General features: G+C 53.7%; 1 protein-coding gene across 1 annotated transcript in view; it reads left to right on the forward strand.

Moving 5' to 3' along the window:
- Positions 1-20,267, forward strand: part of EPHA8 (EPH receptor A8) — a 48,284-nt gene extending 28,017 nt beyond the window's left edge. Inside the window, exons 4-17 of the mRNA XM_040533652.1 lie at positions 5,975-6,130; positions 7,192-7,527; positions 8,280-8,404; positions 8,582-8,744; positions 9,075-9,171; positions 9,982-10,049; positions 10,551-10,676; positions 11,369-11,554; positions 12,644-12,705; positions 13,098-13,307; positions 15,686-15,835; positions 16,976-17,166; positions 17,526-17,681; positions 19,295-20,267. Coding sequence (XP_040389586.1) covers positions 5,975-6,130; positions 7,192-7,527; positions 8,280-8,404; positions 8,582-8,744; positions 9,075-9,171; positions 9,982-10,049; positions 10,551-10,676; positions 11,369-11,554; positions 12,644-12,705; positions 13,098-13,307; positions 15,686-15,835; positions 16,976-17,166; positions 17,526-17,681; positions 19,295-19,409 — 2,141 coding nt within the window. The 3' untranslated portion in view covers positions 19,410-20,267. The remainder of the gene's footprint in view (positions 1-5,974; positions 6,131-7,191; positions 7,528-8,279; positions 8,405-8,581; positions 8,745-9,074; positions 9,172-9,981; positions 10,050-10,550; positions 10,677-11,368; positions 11,555-12,643; positions 12,706-13,097; positions 13,308-15,685; positions 15,836-16,975; positions 17,167-17,525; positions 17,682-19,294) is intronic.
- Positions 20,268-20,536: the final 269 nt, after the last annotated feature.

Here is a 20,536-nt window from a genome sequence, read left to right on the forward strand (position 1 = left end):
CAGTTTTCATATGGGAACAGACTGCAAAGAAGATGTGTCAGAACTACAAATTGCTTGCAAGATTTGGGCTGGACATTAGGAAAAACTTCTTCCTCCAGTGGATTATGCCCTAAGACAGGTCACTGCAGAGGTGGCAGGATCTCCATCCTTGGTAATTTCCAAGACTAATATATAGAAAAAGCCAGGGCCACCCTGATGTATTTTTGGGGATAATTCCAACACTCTCAGGTAGCTGGCCCAGGTGCTCTTGGCCCCTTCCACAAGCGCTGATGGGTCCTTGTATTCACACTTGTCTTGTACCAGGACTTCCAGTTTATATTCTCACACCTGGCTGCTAATGAGTTTGTTTGGACCCCAGATCCACTGGGCTGTGTGGCATGGCTAATTCAGCTCAGCAAGCATGTTGGAGAAAGCAGGGTGTAGGACAAGAAACTTACTGGGAAAAAAAAAAACAAAGCAACTGCCCAAACACAGATTTTTTTTTTTTTTTTTTTTTTTCTGGAAGAATTGAGAAGGATGGAGATTATTGCAGAACTGCCCTTTACCCACAGACAGAATATAGGTTTTGTCCGGGGCTGAGTATTGTAGAGTTTGCCACTTTTCCTCTGTTTGCTGTGCTTAGCTGCTGACACGGATGAAGGGTGAGAGTGATGCTAGGCTGGAGTTCAGGGTATTGATGGTAATGGAACAAATTTAATTTGTGCTTGGTTGGTCTCTGTAGTTCTTATAAAAAAACCACCAAAGGGCAGCTGGACTGTGATAGATGGGTCTGGCAGCACTGAAAAACCTTCACCAGGTTTGGAATGTGTGGTTTTGGTTTGAATTCTTCTGCAGAACTTGTCCAAACTCAGGTCATCACCAGGTGTTTTTATTCTGGATTACCAACACACAGGTGCCTGGAAAGCCACTGGGGAGTTTAGAAACCAACTATTTGCAGGAAAGCCCTTGCTATTTGCACCCCTGCTTAAACTGGAGATGGAACAACGCAATGGGAGGCTGGGAACCTTAAATTCACTACCAGCTCTTGCTCTGGCAAGATGCTCTTTCTTCCCACAGAGCAGCAGGACCATGCCAAAAAATGTGTTCTGCATTCGACTTGAGATCCAGATCCTACCCATGTCAACACTTCTTGTGTGATGTCTTCTTCCCCTTCCTGAAAACAAGATGCTACTGATACCACATCCTGGTGAAGGAGAAAGGGATCCAAAAAGCTGCTGGTGCTCAGCTGTGCGGGGGTGAGGGCTGTGCTGGCCCCATGGTGCCACAAGCTGCTTTTCACTTGCATCTGCTGGAGTGCTGGGCCTTTTTTAAACCTCAGCCTCCTGTATATATCTGTAGCCATATATATATGTATGCTGAGAGGGCTTCCGCCCTCCAAAACTGCAGGGTCTGGGATTACGTTCTTGATGTTTTGTATGTCCTTTCTTCATTTATGCATCTTTACTCCCCAAAGACTTGCAGCAGGGATGCAGGGTTACCTTCTGTACCTTCATCTGCATTCGGCTCCACTCCTTCTGAACAGAGTTCTCCGGGTTTGTTTTTGGTCTGATGAAAACTGCATTTTTTTCAGAAACCTTAAGTAGTTCTGTCTAAAACCCTCCAACAAGACTGAGTTTTGTAAAGAGCTTTTTTTTTTTTTTTTTTTCTAATTCTAGCATTGGGCCTCTTGCTTCCATCTTACTGCTGCAAGCTGTAGCATTTCCCCAGATAAACTTCATAAAAAACCCTTCAGCTCCAAGATAAGCCAGGCTGTCTCACCTACGCAAGGCTGCACAGTGTCTGCACTAGGCAGCAGAGCAGCACTCCCGGCACGTTGGGATTTGGACATTTCCGGCACTTATTTATTTGTTTATTTGTAATGTGGAGAAGGAGAGCAGGGCAGAGGCAGCTGTGCCTTCAGCAGCACTGATTTCAAAGTCTTCAAGGGGGAAGTTTCCCCCCGTTTCTCTCTCCAAAACATTTTCGGGCATAGAGTGTGACGTGGTTTGAATTGTGGGGAGAAGGGGTAGGGGTAATGTGAGGCGGACTCTGGGGTGATGTGAGACAAGTTCAGGTGTGTGGAGTGGATGTGAAGTGGCACAGGGAGGGGTGTAGGGTTGCAAGCTGGGGGCAATGAGGCAGATGCCTGTTTTTAAGACGTGGCTGTGAGTAATATGCCTCTGTTTCAATGTCTGTGTCATTCAGGAGCTGAGATTGCAAGCATCATGCTGAAACTGGATTGAAAGGAGATGGGATTTTCTGTGTTAGCTGCTTCTGCAACCTGGAGGGCTCTGGGACCGGTGCCTGTCTCTGCCTGTCACAGTGGCAATGACACCTTTATTTCCATCTTTATCTCTTCCCAGCAATGCCAAAGAATAAGATTAAATCGGTGAAACCTGGGCACAGTGCATCTCCAGTAGTAAGGCAGTTAACAAGACTTGAAGGCACAACCCGAAATGCATTGTAGGTCCTTATTGCATGCCCGGACGCAGCAGGGTCCTGCTTTCATGCCCTTTTCCAGGCTCCCAGAGCACTTCAGGCTGGGTTTCCTACAACCCTGGGTGCCAGGGCAGTGTGGAGCCCTGATCCTGCCCAGCTCAGTCCCAGCCACTTTGTCTGGCCTCTGGGGATGGAGGGTGCCCTTCAAGGAGCCCTCGGTGGTCCCACCAGGCACACACAGGGGGCTTGTCCCATGCTGCTGCTCGGGCTGCGAAGAGTGGCTCATTCCCCGCTAGTGTCTCCTCGACAGGTCCATCTATCATCTCCCCGGCCCTGCCAGTTTATCAGCAGATGTTGTCCTATCCCCAGAGGATGGAGAGGGAGGGAAACAAACGGACCGAACCGCAGATGGCTGGCAGAGCCGTGCCTACACTTGCTGTTTCTGAGACAAGCCTGCTGCTCTGGAGCCTGTCAGTGAGCTGGGAAAAACGGGGAAGATGTGTTGTGCAGCAGGGGGATCGGTGTAAGCCCTGTGGCATTAACTTCAGCAGGCTGGGATGGTGAGAGGGGACCCACCCATGGGGCAGAGGGCTGGAGTCGCACACCGCCAAGCCCAGGTTCAGCGTTCTGCAAGGAGAGGACACGGCTGTTTGCCTGTGATCCTCAGGCATGGGGAAAGGGTATTAACTTCATAAAATATATATATATATAAAAGAATTCCTCACCTTCTGCACAGCTCCTGGAAGGACACTTGTGACAGGTGGCAGAACTTGGTGGTGGTAAAGGCAGCAGGACGGCAGTTCTGCACCTCCCTGGTGGGTGGCTGCAGATGTCCGTGGGTGCAGTGTGCGCTGTAACCATGGAGCTCTGCAGATTTTAGACCTGATGTCTTTGGCTGACTTTTTCTTCCTGGCCATTTCTCTGTTGGTTTGCTCTTCCCAGAGCAAACCCAGAAGGGCCTGGTCTTCCATGTGTCATTGGCCTAGCAGGGGAGCGCTCAGTCCAGAGTAGGATAGGCTTGCCATTGGGTGCTGTAGGGATTTAATTCTTTGTGCGTATTCCTGAGGTGAGCTCATAGCTTGTTTGAAACTGAGCCCTAGCACATGGGCACCAAGCTGGTGTCCCATCTCCCATGCTTGTGAAAGGCCTCCCAGGTGTCTTGCTTCCATGCACAGCAAGTGCTCACACACACAGAGGTGTGTGACCCGTCTCCCTCCAGCCTTCTTGCACGCTTGTGCTGTCCGGGTGCTGGGAGGTGGCTGCCAACAGCCCTGCACTGGTGCACAAATTCACCTGTAATTTGTCATTTAGGTTAATTTTCCTCCTGGGTGCATTTAAAATAATTGTGAATTATTGCTACAGGCAATTAATGTTTCTTTACAGCATTAAATGCTAAGTGATTACAATTGCTTGGTGCAAATCTGCTGTGCTTCACGTTCCCGTTTTTCCTCCTGGCCCGTCTCTCTGTACCTGATATAGCACTCATTTCTCTGCCTCTAATTAAATATTGTTGGGGGGAACCGCTTCAGTGTCTCTTGAATCAAGAGTCCCTGGCTACAGGTTGCCACCTGGGTAGAGATGATGGTAGTTTGCAGGGCAAGCTCACGCAGGGAGTTGAAGAAGGCAAATCCTGGCATGCACGCTGCATGGGCTGTGGGGCTATCCCCGTTCCTGTTTGGTAGGCTGTGCTCATGCTGTGTTTTCATCCTTTCCCATGCAGAGGAACTGGAAACTTTTACTTCTTAGAGATTTATTTATTTATTTATTTATTTTTTGCCAGCTGGCTACCCCATGAATTTGTCCGCAGCTGAGAAGAGGGTGTAACAGCCCCCATCTCTGCCTTACATCCCATCTCAGTGCCCAAAACCAAGAGGCTGCAGGGTCTTGGGGTGTAAGGGCAGAGAGTCCCCGGCTCTCTCGGTGCATGGCATCACAAGGAGCAGTCAGCACCAGAGCCTGGCAAGCTGCCTGGCCTGTCCTTGGTGTGGCTGGCTGGGACTGCACAGCTCCTCTCCCAGCTCTGCCTCCCTGGTTTTCTGTCCTCTCTGATGCCTTTGAAAGCTATTGGAAGAGAGTGCCTTCCTGGGACATCTTGCCAAAATTGCTCCCTTTCCTTTGAAGCAGTGTTCAATACAAAAGTGCTTCAGAAGCTGAGGACAGAGTCTGAAGAGGGACCAGCTAGGCTTGCATATGTCTGGAGCGTTGTCTTCAGCTACCACTGCTGGAAGTAGCTCAGTTATAAAGAGGCTATTGCATTATTATGCAGCATGTATATGTGAAATATGTTGGCAGCAATCATTCTAGGGAGATCTGTGGCAAGAAAAGGAGGGTTATTAATAAGAAGACAAATCAGCACCTAGGAGCAGAACAAATGGACAGCATGGAGGGACCCAGACCACCAGGGATGCTGGATGCAGACAAAACACTTCTACATGCTTGGAAGCAAAAATTGAGGGTGTATGCAGAGCTGGTCACTGGGGGTAAGGACGGGAAAATGAATGTATTACTACCTCAGTAGGGGAAAAGAGAAATGATTCAGGGTCCGGAATAATGCTTGAAACACTGGAACTGGTCCTACAAATGCTTGATAAATACGGAGACTCAGAGAAAGCCTGTTTGGAACTGAAATCTTCTGGAGAGGAGGGATCCTTCCACACCAGACAGATACCTGCCATGATACTTGTCACTGCTGAGCTAATCAGCTTTCCTAATGAGATAGGATAATGATGGCAGCCCTGGTGTGGGATGAGCACACGATCCCACTGCGCAGCCACCAGCACCAGGCAGGGGCAGAGCAGCCGAAGGTGGGCTGTGTGACCAGAAAAAGCTCAGCCTGGCTCAGCTGGCCTTGCTGTCCCTCTGCAGAGAGCAGGCAGTGTGCATGCAAAGTCAGTTTGCTGCAAAGTGAAACTAGAGAAGGTGTGCTTCCTTGTGCTGAGCAAGGAAACACATTGCTTTGTATAGCAGCAAACCAGGGGCATGCAGAGGGCCATGTACCAGGTATGGAGATCTTAAGTCCTGAAACCACCCGTGTGGATGTCCTTGGGCACCTAAACACACCCAGCATGTGTATGGAAAGCACTGTGAAGTGAGGAATGTAGTTTGCCCCATAAATGATAGAGCTCAGAAGGGGTAACAGTGTGATTTCCAGTGCTACCAGTTTGAGCTTTGAAGCACTCCCTCCCCAGAGCCAGGCCGTGGCCCAGAAGCTGCAGCTGGGAGAGATCTGGGCAGCAGGCACAGCTACAAGGAGAGCACATCAAGCTTCACAGGCAGCTCACAAAATCGGAGGCACCCGAGTCTGCCTGTGAAACAGTGGGGAACAGGTACTGGGATGGCAGCACATACAGCCTGGGGGGGGAGAGACCAAAGCAGTTTTCACAGGGCCCAGTTTCCAGCTGGGCAGCTGGAGGGGAACTCACCTGGGCAGCAGGGAGAGGGGCTGGGGTGGGGCAGAGAGCGGGGTTCAGCTCTGTGCTGCCGAGATTCGCCGAGCCGTGGGCTGTTTCTCATCCAGGCACGTCCCCCTGACCATCGCCCCTTCCCTCCTCTGCAGCCTGCCAGCTGGGATTTTACAAGTCAGCTCCCGGGGACCAGCTGTGTGCAAAGTGCCCCTTGCACAGCCACTCAGAGAGCCGGGCGGCCCGCGTGTGCCGCTGCGACAGCAGCTTCTACCGGGCCGTGCAGGACCCCCCCTCGGCCGCCTGCACCCGTAAGTACCCCCAGCTGTCGCAGCACCTGAAGACACGTCGTCTTGTCTTCGGACACATCGTCGTGTCTTCACACACGTCTAATGCTCCCTGGCTGGCCCAGCGTGCACCCTTGGCTCTGAGCAAGCTGCCCAAGGCGCTGCAGCAGCCTTTCAACCCCTGTGTTGCATGAGTTGAAACCCCACAGGCAGAGCTCCCTCACCGTCCTCTGGCTCATCCTCATCCTGCCGGTCTCCAAATATCACTGGCTAGAATCTGCTCCCCTCCTGGGGCTGCATCCTGCACTGGAGCAGGGCGAGATCTGAGCTCTGCCACCAAGCTCACCTGCTAGTGCACCAGCCAGCCTCTTGCTGGCTGCTTCCATTTGCAGAAATGCCCAGGGTGGTCCCAGGGGAGCACGAGCATTACTGCGCTTTCCCTTGCTATGGGTGGATGTTGGCACGAGGACTTGGCACCTAGTTTCAGTCCAGCTCTCTGCATTAGGGGCCCAGTGTTACTAAAAAGGGACAAAAGCATCCCAGGAGGATTTGCACTCTATGCAGCTGGTCCAGGAGGGCAGAGAGGTTTGGGGCCGCTAGCTGAAGGTGAAAGGCAGGTCAGCAACATCTGACTTCAGTTTCCCTAGGGTCCCAAGATGTCCACCCAAGATGCTGATCTCCCGTGGAGTTCACCCTTCCCTTTAGAAGAGCAGTTCCTGCTCTCCACCCACCAGCCCACAGACACCTTTGTTCTTCCCCACAAGGCTTCCCCCATCCCCATTGCTCCCTGCTCGTCCCAGAACAAACCCTCAGCTCTCCTCTGCCAGGTACTTGGCATCCTGACCCAGAGCACCTCGCTTCCCGGTCTGGTCCTACACGGCAATTCACCCTGAGCCCTGCCTGTGTCTTTGCTGTCTTCTCCTTGGAGCACTTCCCCCCCTTGGCAGCACCGTCAGGAATCACAGAACACACTGACCAAGAACCAAACCTCCTCTGTCCATCCCATTTCCCCCAGGACCCTGCTCTGCCAGCCCCAACGCGCTTCGGCATCCCCCTCTCTGCCCAAACCTCTGCTTCCTTTCCAGGTCCCCCCTCGGCTCCTGTGAACCTGGTCTCCAGCGTGAACGGCACCTCGGTGACGCTGGAGTGGGGGCCGCCCCTGGACAAGGGTGGGCGCAGCGACATCACGTACAATGTGCTCTGCCGGCGCTGCGGGGGGGACGTGGGGCAGTGCGAGGCCTGCGGCAGCGGCACCCGCTTCGTGCCCCAGCAGATGAGCCTGGTGCAGGGCGCGCTGACCGTCACCAACCTCCTGGCACACACCAACTACTCCTTCTGGGTGGAAGCCGTCAACGGAGTGTCGGACCTCAGCCTGGAGGCCAGGAGGGCTGCGGTCGCCAACATCACAACAAACCAGGCAGGTAGGAGGAGCAGACACCCCCCATCCCAGAGGATTTGCACACGTGGGTGATGCTGATGTCGCTCCGGCGTTGCCCCAAGTGGTACCTCCAGAGCCAGCCGTGAGCAGGGGCAGCACCAGCCTGCCCTCAGGCAGGGCTTGGTGGAGAGCATGGGCCCCCCGGGAGATGTGAGGGGTGACTCCTGTTCCCTCTGCTGCTGGAGGTAGCTTTGGGGAGCTACCTACCCAAAGCTGCTGCCCGAGGCCACCCTTATCTTCTCTGGTTCGTGGTATCCTTTTTCAGACCCCTTTCCCTCCACTTCAGCCTGCAGCCGCTGGTGGAGGATCCCTTTCTGCAGGAGACAGGGGGCACGGAGGACACTTGTTCATTGACAGGAACGCAAAGTGGAGCATGAATCTCTCAGATTGTCCCTGCAGCCTTCTGTCCTCTCCCAAAAGGCCAAGCAGCAGTTCCTGCTCTGCTCTCAGCTCACACCAGTGACAGCCCCCGGGAGGTGACAACAACCTTTGTGGGGAAGAACCTCTCTCGTGCACAGTTCATCTTTGCAAATCCCTTACTGAGAAATGCTCTTTCCCCAGGAAATACTGCGCGATGATCCAGCCCAGCTGGGCCAGGACCTTGCTTCATGGTCCCCTGGGCATCACTGCAGTGGCTTTAATTAAAGCAGAAATGTGTTTTAAACCATTTCCAGGGGCCTGCACGGGGCTCTGTCTCCCTGCCGCCGTGCCCATGCCCTGTCTTTGTGTCCCCAGCCCCGTCCCAGGTGGTGGCAGTCCGCCATGAGAGCACAGGCCAGAACAGCGTCACCCTGCTGTGGCAAGAGCCGGACCAGCCCAACGGCATCATCTTGGAGTACGAGATCAAGTACTACGAGAAGGTAAAGCCGAGTTCGTGGCTACACATCAGCCCTGGTGGGGCAGATTTAGGCTGGATGCAGATTTTCCCTGCAGCTATCAGGCAGCCATGAAAAAAGAACTGTTTTCCAAGTGATTTTTCCCTTCCTACGGTTATGCTGTGCTGATGCAGCGAGGTTCTTGGTGTCGCTTTTCCACAGGACAAGGAAATGCAGAGCTATTCGACCCTAAAATCCAAGGACACCACTGCCACCATCTCGGGGCTCAAGCCCGCGACCCGCTACGTTTTCCAGGTCCGGGCCCGCACCTCTGCTGGCTGTGGAAGGTTCAGCCAGACCGTGGAGGTGGAGACGGGGAAACCAGGTGAGTGTGTGCAGCTGTCTTGCTGGAGGTAGCCCTCCAGAGATGTGCTTATACGTTAGAAAGAGGAGGAAGAACATACAGGGCACAGATGATCTGGGGAGGTCCTGAGGGCCCAGACTCTTCTCCGTGCTGGCTTGCTGCATCACCATGGCTGCCCCAGACCTGCGCTCGGTTTCCCTGTCTGTAAATGGGCCCTGTAGACTGGGAGAGACCCAAAGCTGGTGTTGGATAGGTGACGGTGCTTTGTTATTGAACATAGTGACCCTGGTGGGGTAGGGGAGTCTCTGTGCTCGGCGGAGCTTTCCCCACTTCCTACCCTATTTCTTCCAGTCTCTCTCCGGTACGACACGATGACAATTGTCTGGATCTGCCTGACGCTCATCACTGGCCTGGTTGCATTGCTGGTGGTCCTGATCTGCAAGAAGAGGTAAGTGTTGTTTGGATGTCCGTGCAACCTGTCACCGAGTGGACAGGAGGGATGGGAGAGCTTGGGCACAGCTTTTATCTTCCCAGTTTTGGCCGGAGCAGCCATAGGTCAGGGCTCAGCCAAGAGACTTCATTCAGAGTCATCCTGCCTGTTGTTCCATGCTTGTCAGTGTTCAAGAGGCATTTAATGCTAATATGCTTTAACTTTTGGTTAGCCCTGAAGTGGTCAGGCAGGTGGACTCAATGACCTTTGTAGGTCCTTTCCAACCGAACTATCCCCATTCTAATTCTAATAAAACCAGCAGGTCGAACAGCAACAGCCATAGCCATACCAATAGCAATAGCAATAATAATAGCCATAGCATTAGCAGTAGTGTATATATATATATACATATATATATATATGTATATATATATATACCATTACCACTACCAGTACTAGTACCAGGGCTGACTGGGTGGGCTAGGGGGTAGGTCGGGAACAGACAGATATCTTCTTGATCAGAAAAACAGAAGAGTGACTTTGTCCTTCTACATCTCAGCAAGACAGAGCCAGGCATGTGCAGCACACACGCCACTGCCTAGAGGAGACAAAAGGGCTGAAGCTCTTGGCCCTGCTGAGCCTTGGAGAGCACCCAGAACGTCCCCTGCTCCAGGCCAAAGTGTCAGCCCAGCAAGATGCAGTGATGCAGCTGGTGGAGGGCAAAGCCTTAGCTCCAGGCCTGGCATGCATTGCCTTTACCCTGCCTTTGGGCTGCTGGTAGGAGGAAGAGACAGGAGCATCCCTCTGACCCCTGTGTCTCTGTGACAGGCACTGCGGGTACAGCAAGGCTTTCCAGGACTCTGATGAGGAGAAGATGCACTATCAGAATGGGCAAGGTAGGACCATCCCTGCTCCTCCTCCTGCCCCCGGGGTGCAAAGGACCTCAGCCCCCTGAATGGGCAAGGACCTGGACCATTTTCCCCAGTACTGCTGTGGTTTCCAGGGAGAAGGATTTTGTCCACTCCTGCTTCTGGGGATGTGTCTAAGAGAGCTGAAGTGGGGCTCTGATCCCAGGGGTGTACTGGTAATGGGGTTGTAGCAGGTTCATCTAAGTCATCAGCAGGCCAGAAGAGTGGGAAATTCACCACAAACCCACATGAGGGGTCACGAAGGAGTTGATGGGGGTGTGAATCATATGGAGATCTGGATGGCCAAGTTCTGGAGTGCTCTAAGGATATTGCCATGCCAAGAAGTGCCTTGGGTTTCCTTGGGGATCCCCAGCGTGTCACCCCAAGGAGTCCTGCCCCTGCCTGTCCAACACCCAGCTCCTGGGCACCCACTTCATGGCGGGGCTGTGTGGAAGAGCTTGTCTCCTCTCTCCCCTTTAAACCTGACAGTGAAATTCCCGGAGTCGAAGTTCTACGTGGACCCCCACACGTATGAGGACCCCTGCCAAGCCGTGCATGAGTTCACCCGTGAAATCGAGGCTTCCCGCATCAAGATTGAGAAAGTCATTGGGTCTGGTGAGTCCCCAGCCCAGGCTGCCTCTCTGCATCCCATCTGCTTGGGCAATTTGCTGGGAGGCAGGGACATCTCCACAGCCCGCTGGGACCACAGCAGGCTGCACGGTTCTGTAACAATGCTCAATCAGGGCTTCATCTGCTCCTTATTTCCCTGAGATGAGAACCGTGAGTAGGATGGATTTTTTTAGTGCATGAAATAAACTCTCCTGCGTCAGCTTGGCGCAGGCGGGAGCTGCTCAGCCGGCGTGGCACCGACGGCTCAGCCTGACACCAGCAGATGGCTCGCCCTGTCCCGCGTGGGTGCTCAAACGCAGCCACCCTGCTCTCAAACCTCGGAGCAAGCATCTGGGGTGACAAGACACGAGCAAAATAGCAAGCAGAGTGGTAAATTTTCAGAACAAAATGGGTTTTTGCCTAGGAACAGGGGCTTGCAAGGAAGAACAGGACAGATCCAGAGCTAGAGCTTCACCAGCAGTGCCCCAGGGGCTGGTGGAGGCTCACCCCGTGTGCTGAGGGACGGTGCAGGGCCAGCCAAGCAGACAAGCAATAGGAAGCCTGACTGCTTGTAGCAGTAGGCATCCCTGCTGCTATACGTCTTCGATGGCTGGAGCACACTGCAGGCATACGGGGGCAGACTGGAGGGTCCGTGCAAGGAGCTGAGCACCATGCCCTCACCTTCGCTTGCCTTGCAGGGGAGTCTGGAGAGGTGTGCTACGGCCGCCTGAAACTGCCGGGGAAGAGGGAGATTTCCGTGGCCATCAAGGCTCTGAAGTCTGGCTACACAGAGAAGCAGAGACAGGACTTCCTGAGCGAGGCCAGCATCATGGCGCAGTTTGACCACCCCAACATCATCCACCTGGAAGGGGTGGTCACCAGGAGTAGGTGGCTGGTGGGGACGGGGTCCCTTGGTGGGGCACAACTGGGGGCATATCTCCCTGGGGGCACCATGGGGATGGGGGTCAGGGGCCTCTTTGGGCACGCACACCATCCTTCGGCTGCCCTGGGTAATCTCTTGTCATTTATCCTGGGGTCCCCTGCAGCCCACCCCCTCCTGCTGACAGCACCAGAGACCCCAGGGCAGTGAGGAGATTTGCTATTCCCGGGGTCTGCTGGGGGGATTGAGGAAAACGTGGCTCCTTCAGCACAGTGCACAGGGCTGGCAGGGAGCAGCTTAGGGGTCTGCAGGGGCTGGGAGCCCTGTGCAACCCTGTCTCTTTGCCAACTCCTTCCCAGGAGTTATATCTAAATTGTGGGTAGCTTGTTCCTGATCTGAAGTGAGGCTGAAGGTTTCAGGCTTGGGCCATGCTTCGTGCCGGGAAGCTTTCTCTCCTGATTGGCATTCCCCATTAACATCTTCAGAGGGAGACAGGCTGTCCCCGGCAGCCCTGCTGCTTTTCCTCCTTCCCCTTTGAACCCCATTAGAGAAATGAACTGCTTGTTCCTGGCTGCAGCCCAAACCTCTGGCAGTATCTCGGCGGTCCTAGGGAGGGGGCTTAATGAGATGAATCAAGACCACTCCTGTCATCTCCTGTTACAGGACAAGCTTCCCATGCAGCCCTTACCCACCTTGCTGCGCAGCGCTCCCCGGTGCCCCAGGACAGGGTTATTGGATTAGGAGAAGTCCTACCTATTAGCGTTTGTTTTAAAGGCTGCCTGTATTGAATAATAATTTGGATCCTTCCTTCAAAAAGGCACATTGCGATGCAGAGCGTTATGTTAATGGCATGCAAATTTCAATGGGATAAGAAAGCTGACCTAGCCACATTAATACTGCCTGGAGGGAGGGGTAAGTGTTGGGGTTTTGGCCACATCTCCACCACCATGCCCTTCCTGCGTGGTGAGACCACCCTACAGGGCTGCAGGCGACCCACCGGCCTGAATTAATGTCGCTCCCAGTAAAGCTTGGCACCGGGCTTCTCAGAGGAAGGTGACTTGTCTATTAACTTGACCTCCCTTGTCTTCTGCAGGCAAATTGGTCATGATTGTTACTGAATACATGGAGAACGGCTCGCTAGACGCCTTTCTCAGGGTAAAGTGCTCTCTTGTATTTGTATTCATTGCACATCCCTCTGGGCTGCAAGACTAGGGATGAGGTTAGTTCACACTCCTCAGCCCTGTGACCACCACTGTGGCCCCTGTGTGAGAGCAGCGGGCGCTGGGCTTTCCCCTCCCCAGCAGCCACTGGCCTCAGGGCACTGCGGCTGGCTCCCTGCAAAGGCAGGGACACCTGCCCAAGCAGCACGCAGAGGTGCTGGGAGCACGGACTTTGGGCCAAGACAGAGGCTCTGGAGTTAGAGGAGGTGCTACGCCAAAGATAAGAGCTACTCAGGAGTTAGTTTAACGATAGCAGTGTCAACGGGACTGCTGGGGAAGAAAAAAAAAAAAAAAAAACGAATAGCCTCTGTGTTACTTCCTCTCCAGAAACACGATGGGCAGTTCACCATCATCCAGCTGGTGGGCATGTTGCGTGGCATCGGAGCAGGCATGAGGTACCTATCTGACCTGGGCTACGTGCACCGGGACCTGGCTGCCCGCAACATCCTGGTGAACAGCAACCTGGTCTGCAAGGTGTCTGACTTCGGCCTCTCACGCATCCTCGAGGATGACCCTGACGCTGCATATACCACCACAGTGCGTGGCTCTTAGTGTTAAAACTCCTTCTTTTTTTTTTTTTTTTTTTTGCTGAGCTTTACAGGTGGTGATTGCCCCAGTCCAGTGAGGGTGCAAAAGTTAGACAGCCAAGTCAAGGTAGGCAGTGCAGGAATGGAGACGGTCACCTCACCACTGCTACCTGGACATGAACCCAAAGTGTTTCTGACCTTCAAAGCATTATATGAGAACACTCTCCTTCATAAAGAGACATCCCACAACCGAAGTGTGCAGTGAACAAAGAGAAGCAGGGTAGGAGAACAGGGAGGTTATCAAAACACCCCAGCCAGCAGCTCCCATTAGCATGCAAGGACCACTCCACAGGGATGCTCCCATGTCCCTATTGGAGTCCATCCCTAGACTGTAGCTCCATCCACTCCTTCAACCACAGGTCAGTCACTGTCATAGTCTTCAGTAGCATGGTCACACTCTTCATGTGACAGCTCCTCCATGTGACACTGCCTCATTCAGGGGTGTGGAAAGGACGGGAATGAAAATTCTTGAGCTCTTTGACTTGCAAGCACTTGGCTTTGCAACCTAGATGACTTTGTTTTAATGTAGGACACGTTTGTCTGTGAACCTATTTTAAGATTCTCTGGCCAACCTGACAGCACTGGAGCTTGATGTGCTCCTCTAGTGGAGGTCATAAGAGGGAAAATGAAATTCATTGAAGGAACGTGTTCTTTTTGCTTTTCTCTGGACACGAAATAAATTAGCGTTCTCCCAAGGCAGTCCTTTGGCAGATAGACTTCCCTGATTTGGGTCAGTTTGGAGAGGCAGCTGTGGAGTCTGAGCATCACTTTTCAGAAGGACCAGGACTAGACAGGCAGAAAGAGCTTTAGATTGGTTTGGGCTGGCTCGTGGCACTGCAAAGCATGGCCTAACATGGTTGCAGGTCTGAGAGGTGGGTGCACAGTGACTCAGCCTGGAGACCACTCCTTCAGGAGAACCTTCATTTCAGGATTCAGCCTGGTGGAAAGGCAAGAAGGGGCCCAAGATCGGCTAGGGCTTCCTGACCTCAGAGCAGGCCATCTTCACACAGATAGCCTGGCCTGCCACCCACCAAGGCAGTCTCTGAGCTTTCCCACGTTAAAAAGTGATTTCTGGAAATGGTGTGGCAGGGACTGTACAGGACCAGGAGGGTGACCTGAGTGACCAGAGCACACCTCTGTATTGACCTACATGCTGACCTTTCCAATCCTGCCCAGTTTCTAGAGACACTGTCTTAATGTATCCAGCATGAATGCAAGCAGAGAGGTCAGTAGAGTATGGAGCTACCACTGTGCATGTCACAAGCAGAGGCTTTGAGGCATCCAGGCACGGTGAAACCCACCAGCGCTGGTAGCTCTTACCTGTTGCATAGCCCAGATAAAAATGAACCACTAACATGAAGTGACAGGATCAGGAACACAAGCACTCTGGCAAGGAGCCATTTGGGATATCCTTAAAATAAGGATGTTTTTGCAACTTTTCTGTTCAGATTGCCAGCAACCACGATTTCAATTTAGATGTATTCTTAGCCCATTTATTACTTTTTTTTTTAGTTTTTTTGTTTGTTTGTTTGTTATCATAGTCAGCCTTTAATTCAACAAGTTCTCTTCAGCACTTGTCTGCCAAATCAGTAACAGACACATGCCATGACTCTCCCTCCTTTCTGCACTAAATGAGTCAGGCTCTCTGCCTGTGCCTAAGGTCAGCTCCGTGTCCTTTGTGCTCTGGTAGCCCTTTGCTCCACCTCACCACTGATTTCTCCTCTCTTGGGCACCGAAGGCCAGCATCACGCATGACATTTCAAAGAAGACCTTGTAAAATAGTACAGCTTTCTCCTTGCTCCACTGGAAATACCTTGAAGTCATCCTTCCAGTACAGCTTTAGGGTTACCTTGTGCTGATGGCCTCCTCAGTGCTTTCCAGAAGATGCCCACTGCCCATCCAGTGCAGCTGTTCTGGATCCCAGTTCTGCTGGGGCAGCCTGAGATCAGGAGAGGACCCAGCAGTGCAGGGCCAAGGGAGCTGCCCGTGTTTTCCAGGCAGAGGTGCATCCCAGCGAAATGAAAGCTTCGTGCTAGTGCTCCAAAAGCTGGAAACAACCCAATAGGTTGGGGGCAAAAAGGGAACAGTGCACAGTGAAGCGTGCAGGATGCAGCCAGCCCTGGATCATCACGATGTGCGATCCTCTGCCCGTAATGAGAGCTGGGCATCACAGCTTGGATCGCCAGGAGCCATCTGACACAGAAACGCAGTGTGGTGTCTGCCCTGGCCCTGATGCTGATCCCTGCCCCAAAGCAGCAAGGCTCAGCACTCCCCTCCTCCCTCCCATGGGAGCTATTGAAATAATGCGTTCCTTGCTTGCTGTTGCAGGGGGGCAAGATCCCCATCCGCTGGACAGCTCCGGAGGCCATCGCCTACCGCAAGTTCTCCTCGGCCAGCGACGTGTGGAGCTACGGCATCGTCATGTGGGAGGTGCTGGCCTACGGCGAACGCCCGTACTGGAACATGACCAACCGGGACGTGAGTGGACGTGAGGCCTGCCTCGCCTCCTGCCCCGTCCCGAGCCAGCCTAGCAGGGGTGCCAGGGAAAAGGGGTCCACAGAGCAGCCCCTGCCTCTCCTCACATCCCCACTGGGCTGTGCACAACGTGCCTGTCCCCTTAGTGGGGGCATCGGTGTGTTGCCTGTTGTTGCCTCTCGTTTTGCCGCGCGGTGGCTCCTGGCTGTGTCTGGTTGTGCACGGCGGGTCTCCCACCCCTGCCTGCTGCTCTGTGCAAGCCTTTCTGCTAGCTGGAGAGCTTCAGCGTACGTTGTGCCATCTTACCCATTACCTGCTAGGGGTCAGAGCTTCCTTAGGATCGCTGCCACCCCACTGCATTGACCCGCCAGTTCCTCCCACACCTGCTGCCCACACGTGGCTTCCAAGAGCCCCAGACTTGTAGCACCCAGCAGTAAGCTTTGGGCTCGGCAGTGCCATTGGGGGCCACTCTTATATCAAGGATAGCATAAAAACTAAAGTAAAATGTAGGTTATTGCCTGACTAAAAACTGGGTGCAAAATTTCCAAAAGGAGGCAGAGAATGGATGCTTTTGATTCTGCAGAACCATAGGACTCCTTATTTTGCCTATGGGTGCCATAAACCTGCCTGCTTTCTCCCTGCTCTTGAGTCCTGGGAATCCCCCCTCTCTGTGGTGTTTTTCCTATGATAGAAAGTGGCTTTGGTGACAGATGGTGGCTGCAGTGACTTGCACAACGTCGTCTGCACAGGTCCTTTGAGTGGGGTTTCTCCCAGCTTTGCTGAGCAGTGGCAAGCCCTGGCCGTAGAATAACTGAATGTGAATGAAGCCCTCATGACTTATCTGCTGGAGGCAAGCTGCAATATTTTAGGCCTGTTGGACCACTTAATAAATCTGCTCTCAGAGCAGTGATTTCTTGTATGTGTGTGGTGTCCAGCCTGCTTTCAGCTTTCCGCAGAGTCCGCACACAGCTCACCAGCAATAAAAATTGTCATTTAGCATGAATCTTGTGTACACCTCCCTGCTTCCCCTTCTGATGGCCTTAACAGCTCATGCACCGGGGATCTCCCCTGTGCATAGCAGTCTAGGGTGCTCAGAGCCGGGCAGGAGAGCAGCTCCGCTCCAGCGCCGTGGCTTCCTTCCAGGTCATTAATTCGGTGGAGGAAGGCTACCGCCTGCCCGCCCCGATGGGCTGTCCCACGGCCCTGCACCAGCTCATGCTGGACTGCTGGCAGAAGGAGCGCAGCGAGCGGCCCCGCTTCTCCCAGATTGTCGGCGTCCTGGACAAGCTCATCCGCAATCCCGACAGCCTCAAGTGCACGGCCACGGTGAACCGGTAAGGGCTCGCTGTGACAAGCAGGGGTAGACCCCAACAAGCCACAGCTGACAGCAAGCAGAGCATGTGGGTTGCCACAAAAAAGGGATATTTCGGTCCAGTTCTAGCAACAGTAGCTTGCCCTGTGACCACTGTTTGCAGTGGGTGGTGGTAAACGTCCTGCATTTATCTGCCTTGCACCCACTGAAGCATCCCAACAACGGGGCTGAGCCAAGCACGTGCAGCACTGCCCACGTAGCAGCGTGCCTACCTACACAGCAAGGGCTCTCCAGGTCCTCCCCTCTCTGAGGTGGAACACCTAGGACCACCATCTCCATCTGAGCTCCTGGGATAATTAATCACTTCTGTCCCGCTCTCAGGTTCACCCAAACACCCTTCGACAGGGGTCTCCTCGACTTCTCCGGCTGCCTGACAGTCGAGGACTGGCTGGACTCCATCCGGCTGGGGCACTACCGGGACAACTTTGCCATGGCAGGGTACTCCTCCCTGGGCATGGTGATGCGAATGAACATCGAGTGAGTACCAACATTAACATACATAACCTGGTACATAACCTGTACCAGGTTAATGCTGAGTCCTGGGATGATGTCCATGGCAGCAGTGACCTTTGAGCAGAGATGTGGGAGTTGTTCCCAGAGGGTGTGTGAGAACCTAGCCACCTCTGGTGCTCCATGGCAGCTCTGTGATAGAGCTCCACGGTTGTCATAGAGTGGTTCCAAAGAGTGTTTATCAATATGGTGATAGGCACTTTATATATATAAATAGAAATTATTACTATTATTATTAATAATAATAATAATTAGAAGTAAGTAATTCAGATTGTAAGGCACTTCAGGAGTTCATCTAGTCCAACTGCTTGCTCAAAGTAGGGTCAGATACACGATTTTGGTCTCCCTGCTCTTCTCACCTTTGTCTCCTCCACCAAAGGCATGTCTGGGTCGGAACGGCTGGGCCGTACACTCAGCTTCTCTACTCATAGGGTGTGGGATTCCAGGGAAATGATGGGAGCTCAGACCTCTGTGCACTGGCTGCCTGCGCGTTGCAGCTGGGCAGGGATGACCCAGGGCCTCAGTGTGACTGGAGGGCCATAGCCTCAGCCTGGATGTTTTGGAAATCCTCTTCCTAGTAAATACAGTCCTCCCCCTGCCTCTTTCTTGCCACCTTTCTCACTCACAGCAGGGAGAAATGAAAAAGCAGGGAGCTACAGGAGAGCTTCCAGCATCACCATGTGCTGGGTCGCTGGGCCCAGGGCTCCTGTCTGCATGAAACAGGAGTGCAAGAGAGGCAGAAATTGCTCCCTAGAGATCAAGGCTGGGTTAGGGGGTGTTGAGAAAGGCTTGTCCCACCATCCATCCTCCTCCTCTTGTTGTAAAGCGCTTGCTCCGGCACCTCTCTAGGGGTTCTTTGAGGTAGCTGATGCCACAAGTGGTACCAGAAGAGATGGCAAATACATCCTGGGCTTACGTTCACCATCCTTTGGTGTTAGCTCTCACACCAGGGCTGGAAAAAATCTCTTCTACCTCTGAGGAGAGTTGCTCCTTGCCAAAAGCAGTAGCTGCCATGACTCAGAAAGGATGTGACAGTGAAAGCGTTGGTTGAGCTGGGACGGGTAAAGCAGGAGGAGGTGAAAGGGAAGATAGAGAGATGCAGGCAGAGCGCTGTCATGTGCATTGATCGGGGGCTGTACCTGGGGCCTTCACCGTGGCACTGAACGGATACAGATCCTTGTTTCTCCCACACACCAGGGAAGCTTTTGCGTGCAGAAGGCTCATCATCTGCCTGTCTTTCTGACTGGATTATCTAAGGGCATCTCACTAAAACTGAATCCAATTTCAGAGCATCGATCTTGTCACCTACTAGCCTGTCAGGAGCGGTGCCCCTTGCTCCTGCTCCCCCCTGGCTGTCACAGTGGCCCTGTCAGGAGACTGTGCCAGGGGGAATGACAACCTCTCCTTCCCCGTGGAGCATGTCACGGGCCCCTCAGGCAGCCTTGTGCTGAGGGGCAAATGGAGAAGAGCCAGAAGAGGGGTCCTGGGCTGGTCTGTGGGGTGTGCATGCAGGGAGGAGCTGTGTCTCTGTGGGCATGAGGACATCCCATGCATTGTCTGACTGTGTCCTTACTCTCCAGGGACATTCGGAGTCTGGGCATCACCATGATGGGCCACCAGAAGAAGATCCTGAGCAGTATCCAGGCCATGCGGTCCCAGCTGCTGAACACAAATGGCCCCAGGAGGCATCTCTGATCACCGGCTTCGCAGACCCACATCGGGCATTCCTTAACACTTACCCTGACCTGGGGGCAGCAGGGTGGTGAACAGGAAAAAGGGGCACCAGACCAGGATCTGGAACTCCTCCAGCATCTCTGATTTGAACTTCAGTGGAAATATGGCTTTCCAGTTACCTCGACAATCCTGTTGCCTCCTTCCCCCATCTGAAGGGGGGAGCAGACTTCCAAGCAGGCTAGAGACAGGTCCTTCCTCTCTCCATCCTCTACTGTGTCCCTGCGGGGCTGGGGGTCCCCGCACAGCTGTGCTAGACAGGTGGCAACCCCTTCACACAGCGGGATGGCCCCAGCAGCACCTGCAGAGGGAGGGGCAGCACTCACAGCAGCAATACCAGGACCAGCAGGACTGGGCTTGTCACGGGCTCCAGCTCCTGTGGATCAGACACGTGGGGAGTTTGGTGGAGCTCTGAGCTGAGGAGGGCCCTGCAGGCTGCCATGTGGCAGAGGTAGCCCTGATCCTTGTTCCTGCGTGCTCCTCCTGAACTGCACCAGCCTGCAGGTGACTTCGTGGTCCACCTCCACTAAGCCCAGGAGGGCAGGGGACAGGGTACAGGCTGACAGTGCTAGGAACTGCCGGCGGGCTCTGTGCAGAGGATACTTTGGCCCTTTCCTCACACGGGGAAAGAGGTGGCCAGGGTCTGCTCTCAGGAGCCTCAGGAAATCTCAGGTCCCACAGGAGACTCTCCACCTCATGAGCACACCAGCACTGCTCTTCTCTGGATAACAGCACAAGCATCCCGGGGCAGCCCAGACATGCTTTCTAGGGCCACAAGCTCAGGTTTCTCCCCGGCAGAACTGCCATCTCCTCTGACCTCCCCCAGAGCTGCACCCAGCAGGGTGGGAGAGTTTGTGCCCATCTCATGTGGTTGGGGGCCAGAGGGATTTCTGCCAAACTTTGTTCTTATATTACCCTAGAGAAACCCATGCTACCTGCCAATACCTGGGGCTGCCAAGTCATCTGCAGAGTGGGGGGTCCCGAGCAATATTTCCAGCTGCAGCCACACAGCCCTGTGGCTGCAGAAAGAGGCTCTGCTCAGCTGTGTCAGGCAGGGCTGGCAGGATCTCCAGCGCTGCCCGGCTGGTAAG

The sequence above is a fragment of the Cygnus olor genome, chromosome 21 (assembly GCF_009769625.2).
Source record: "Cygnus olor isolate bCygOlo1 chromosome 21, bCygOlo1.pri.v2, whole genome shotgun sequence".
Classification (NCBI taxonomy): domain Eukaryota; kingdom Metazoa; phylum Chordata; class Aves; order Anseriformes; family Anatidae; genus Cygnus; species Cygnus olor.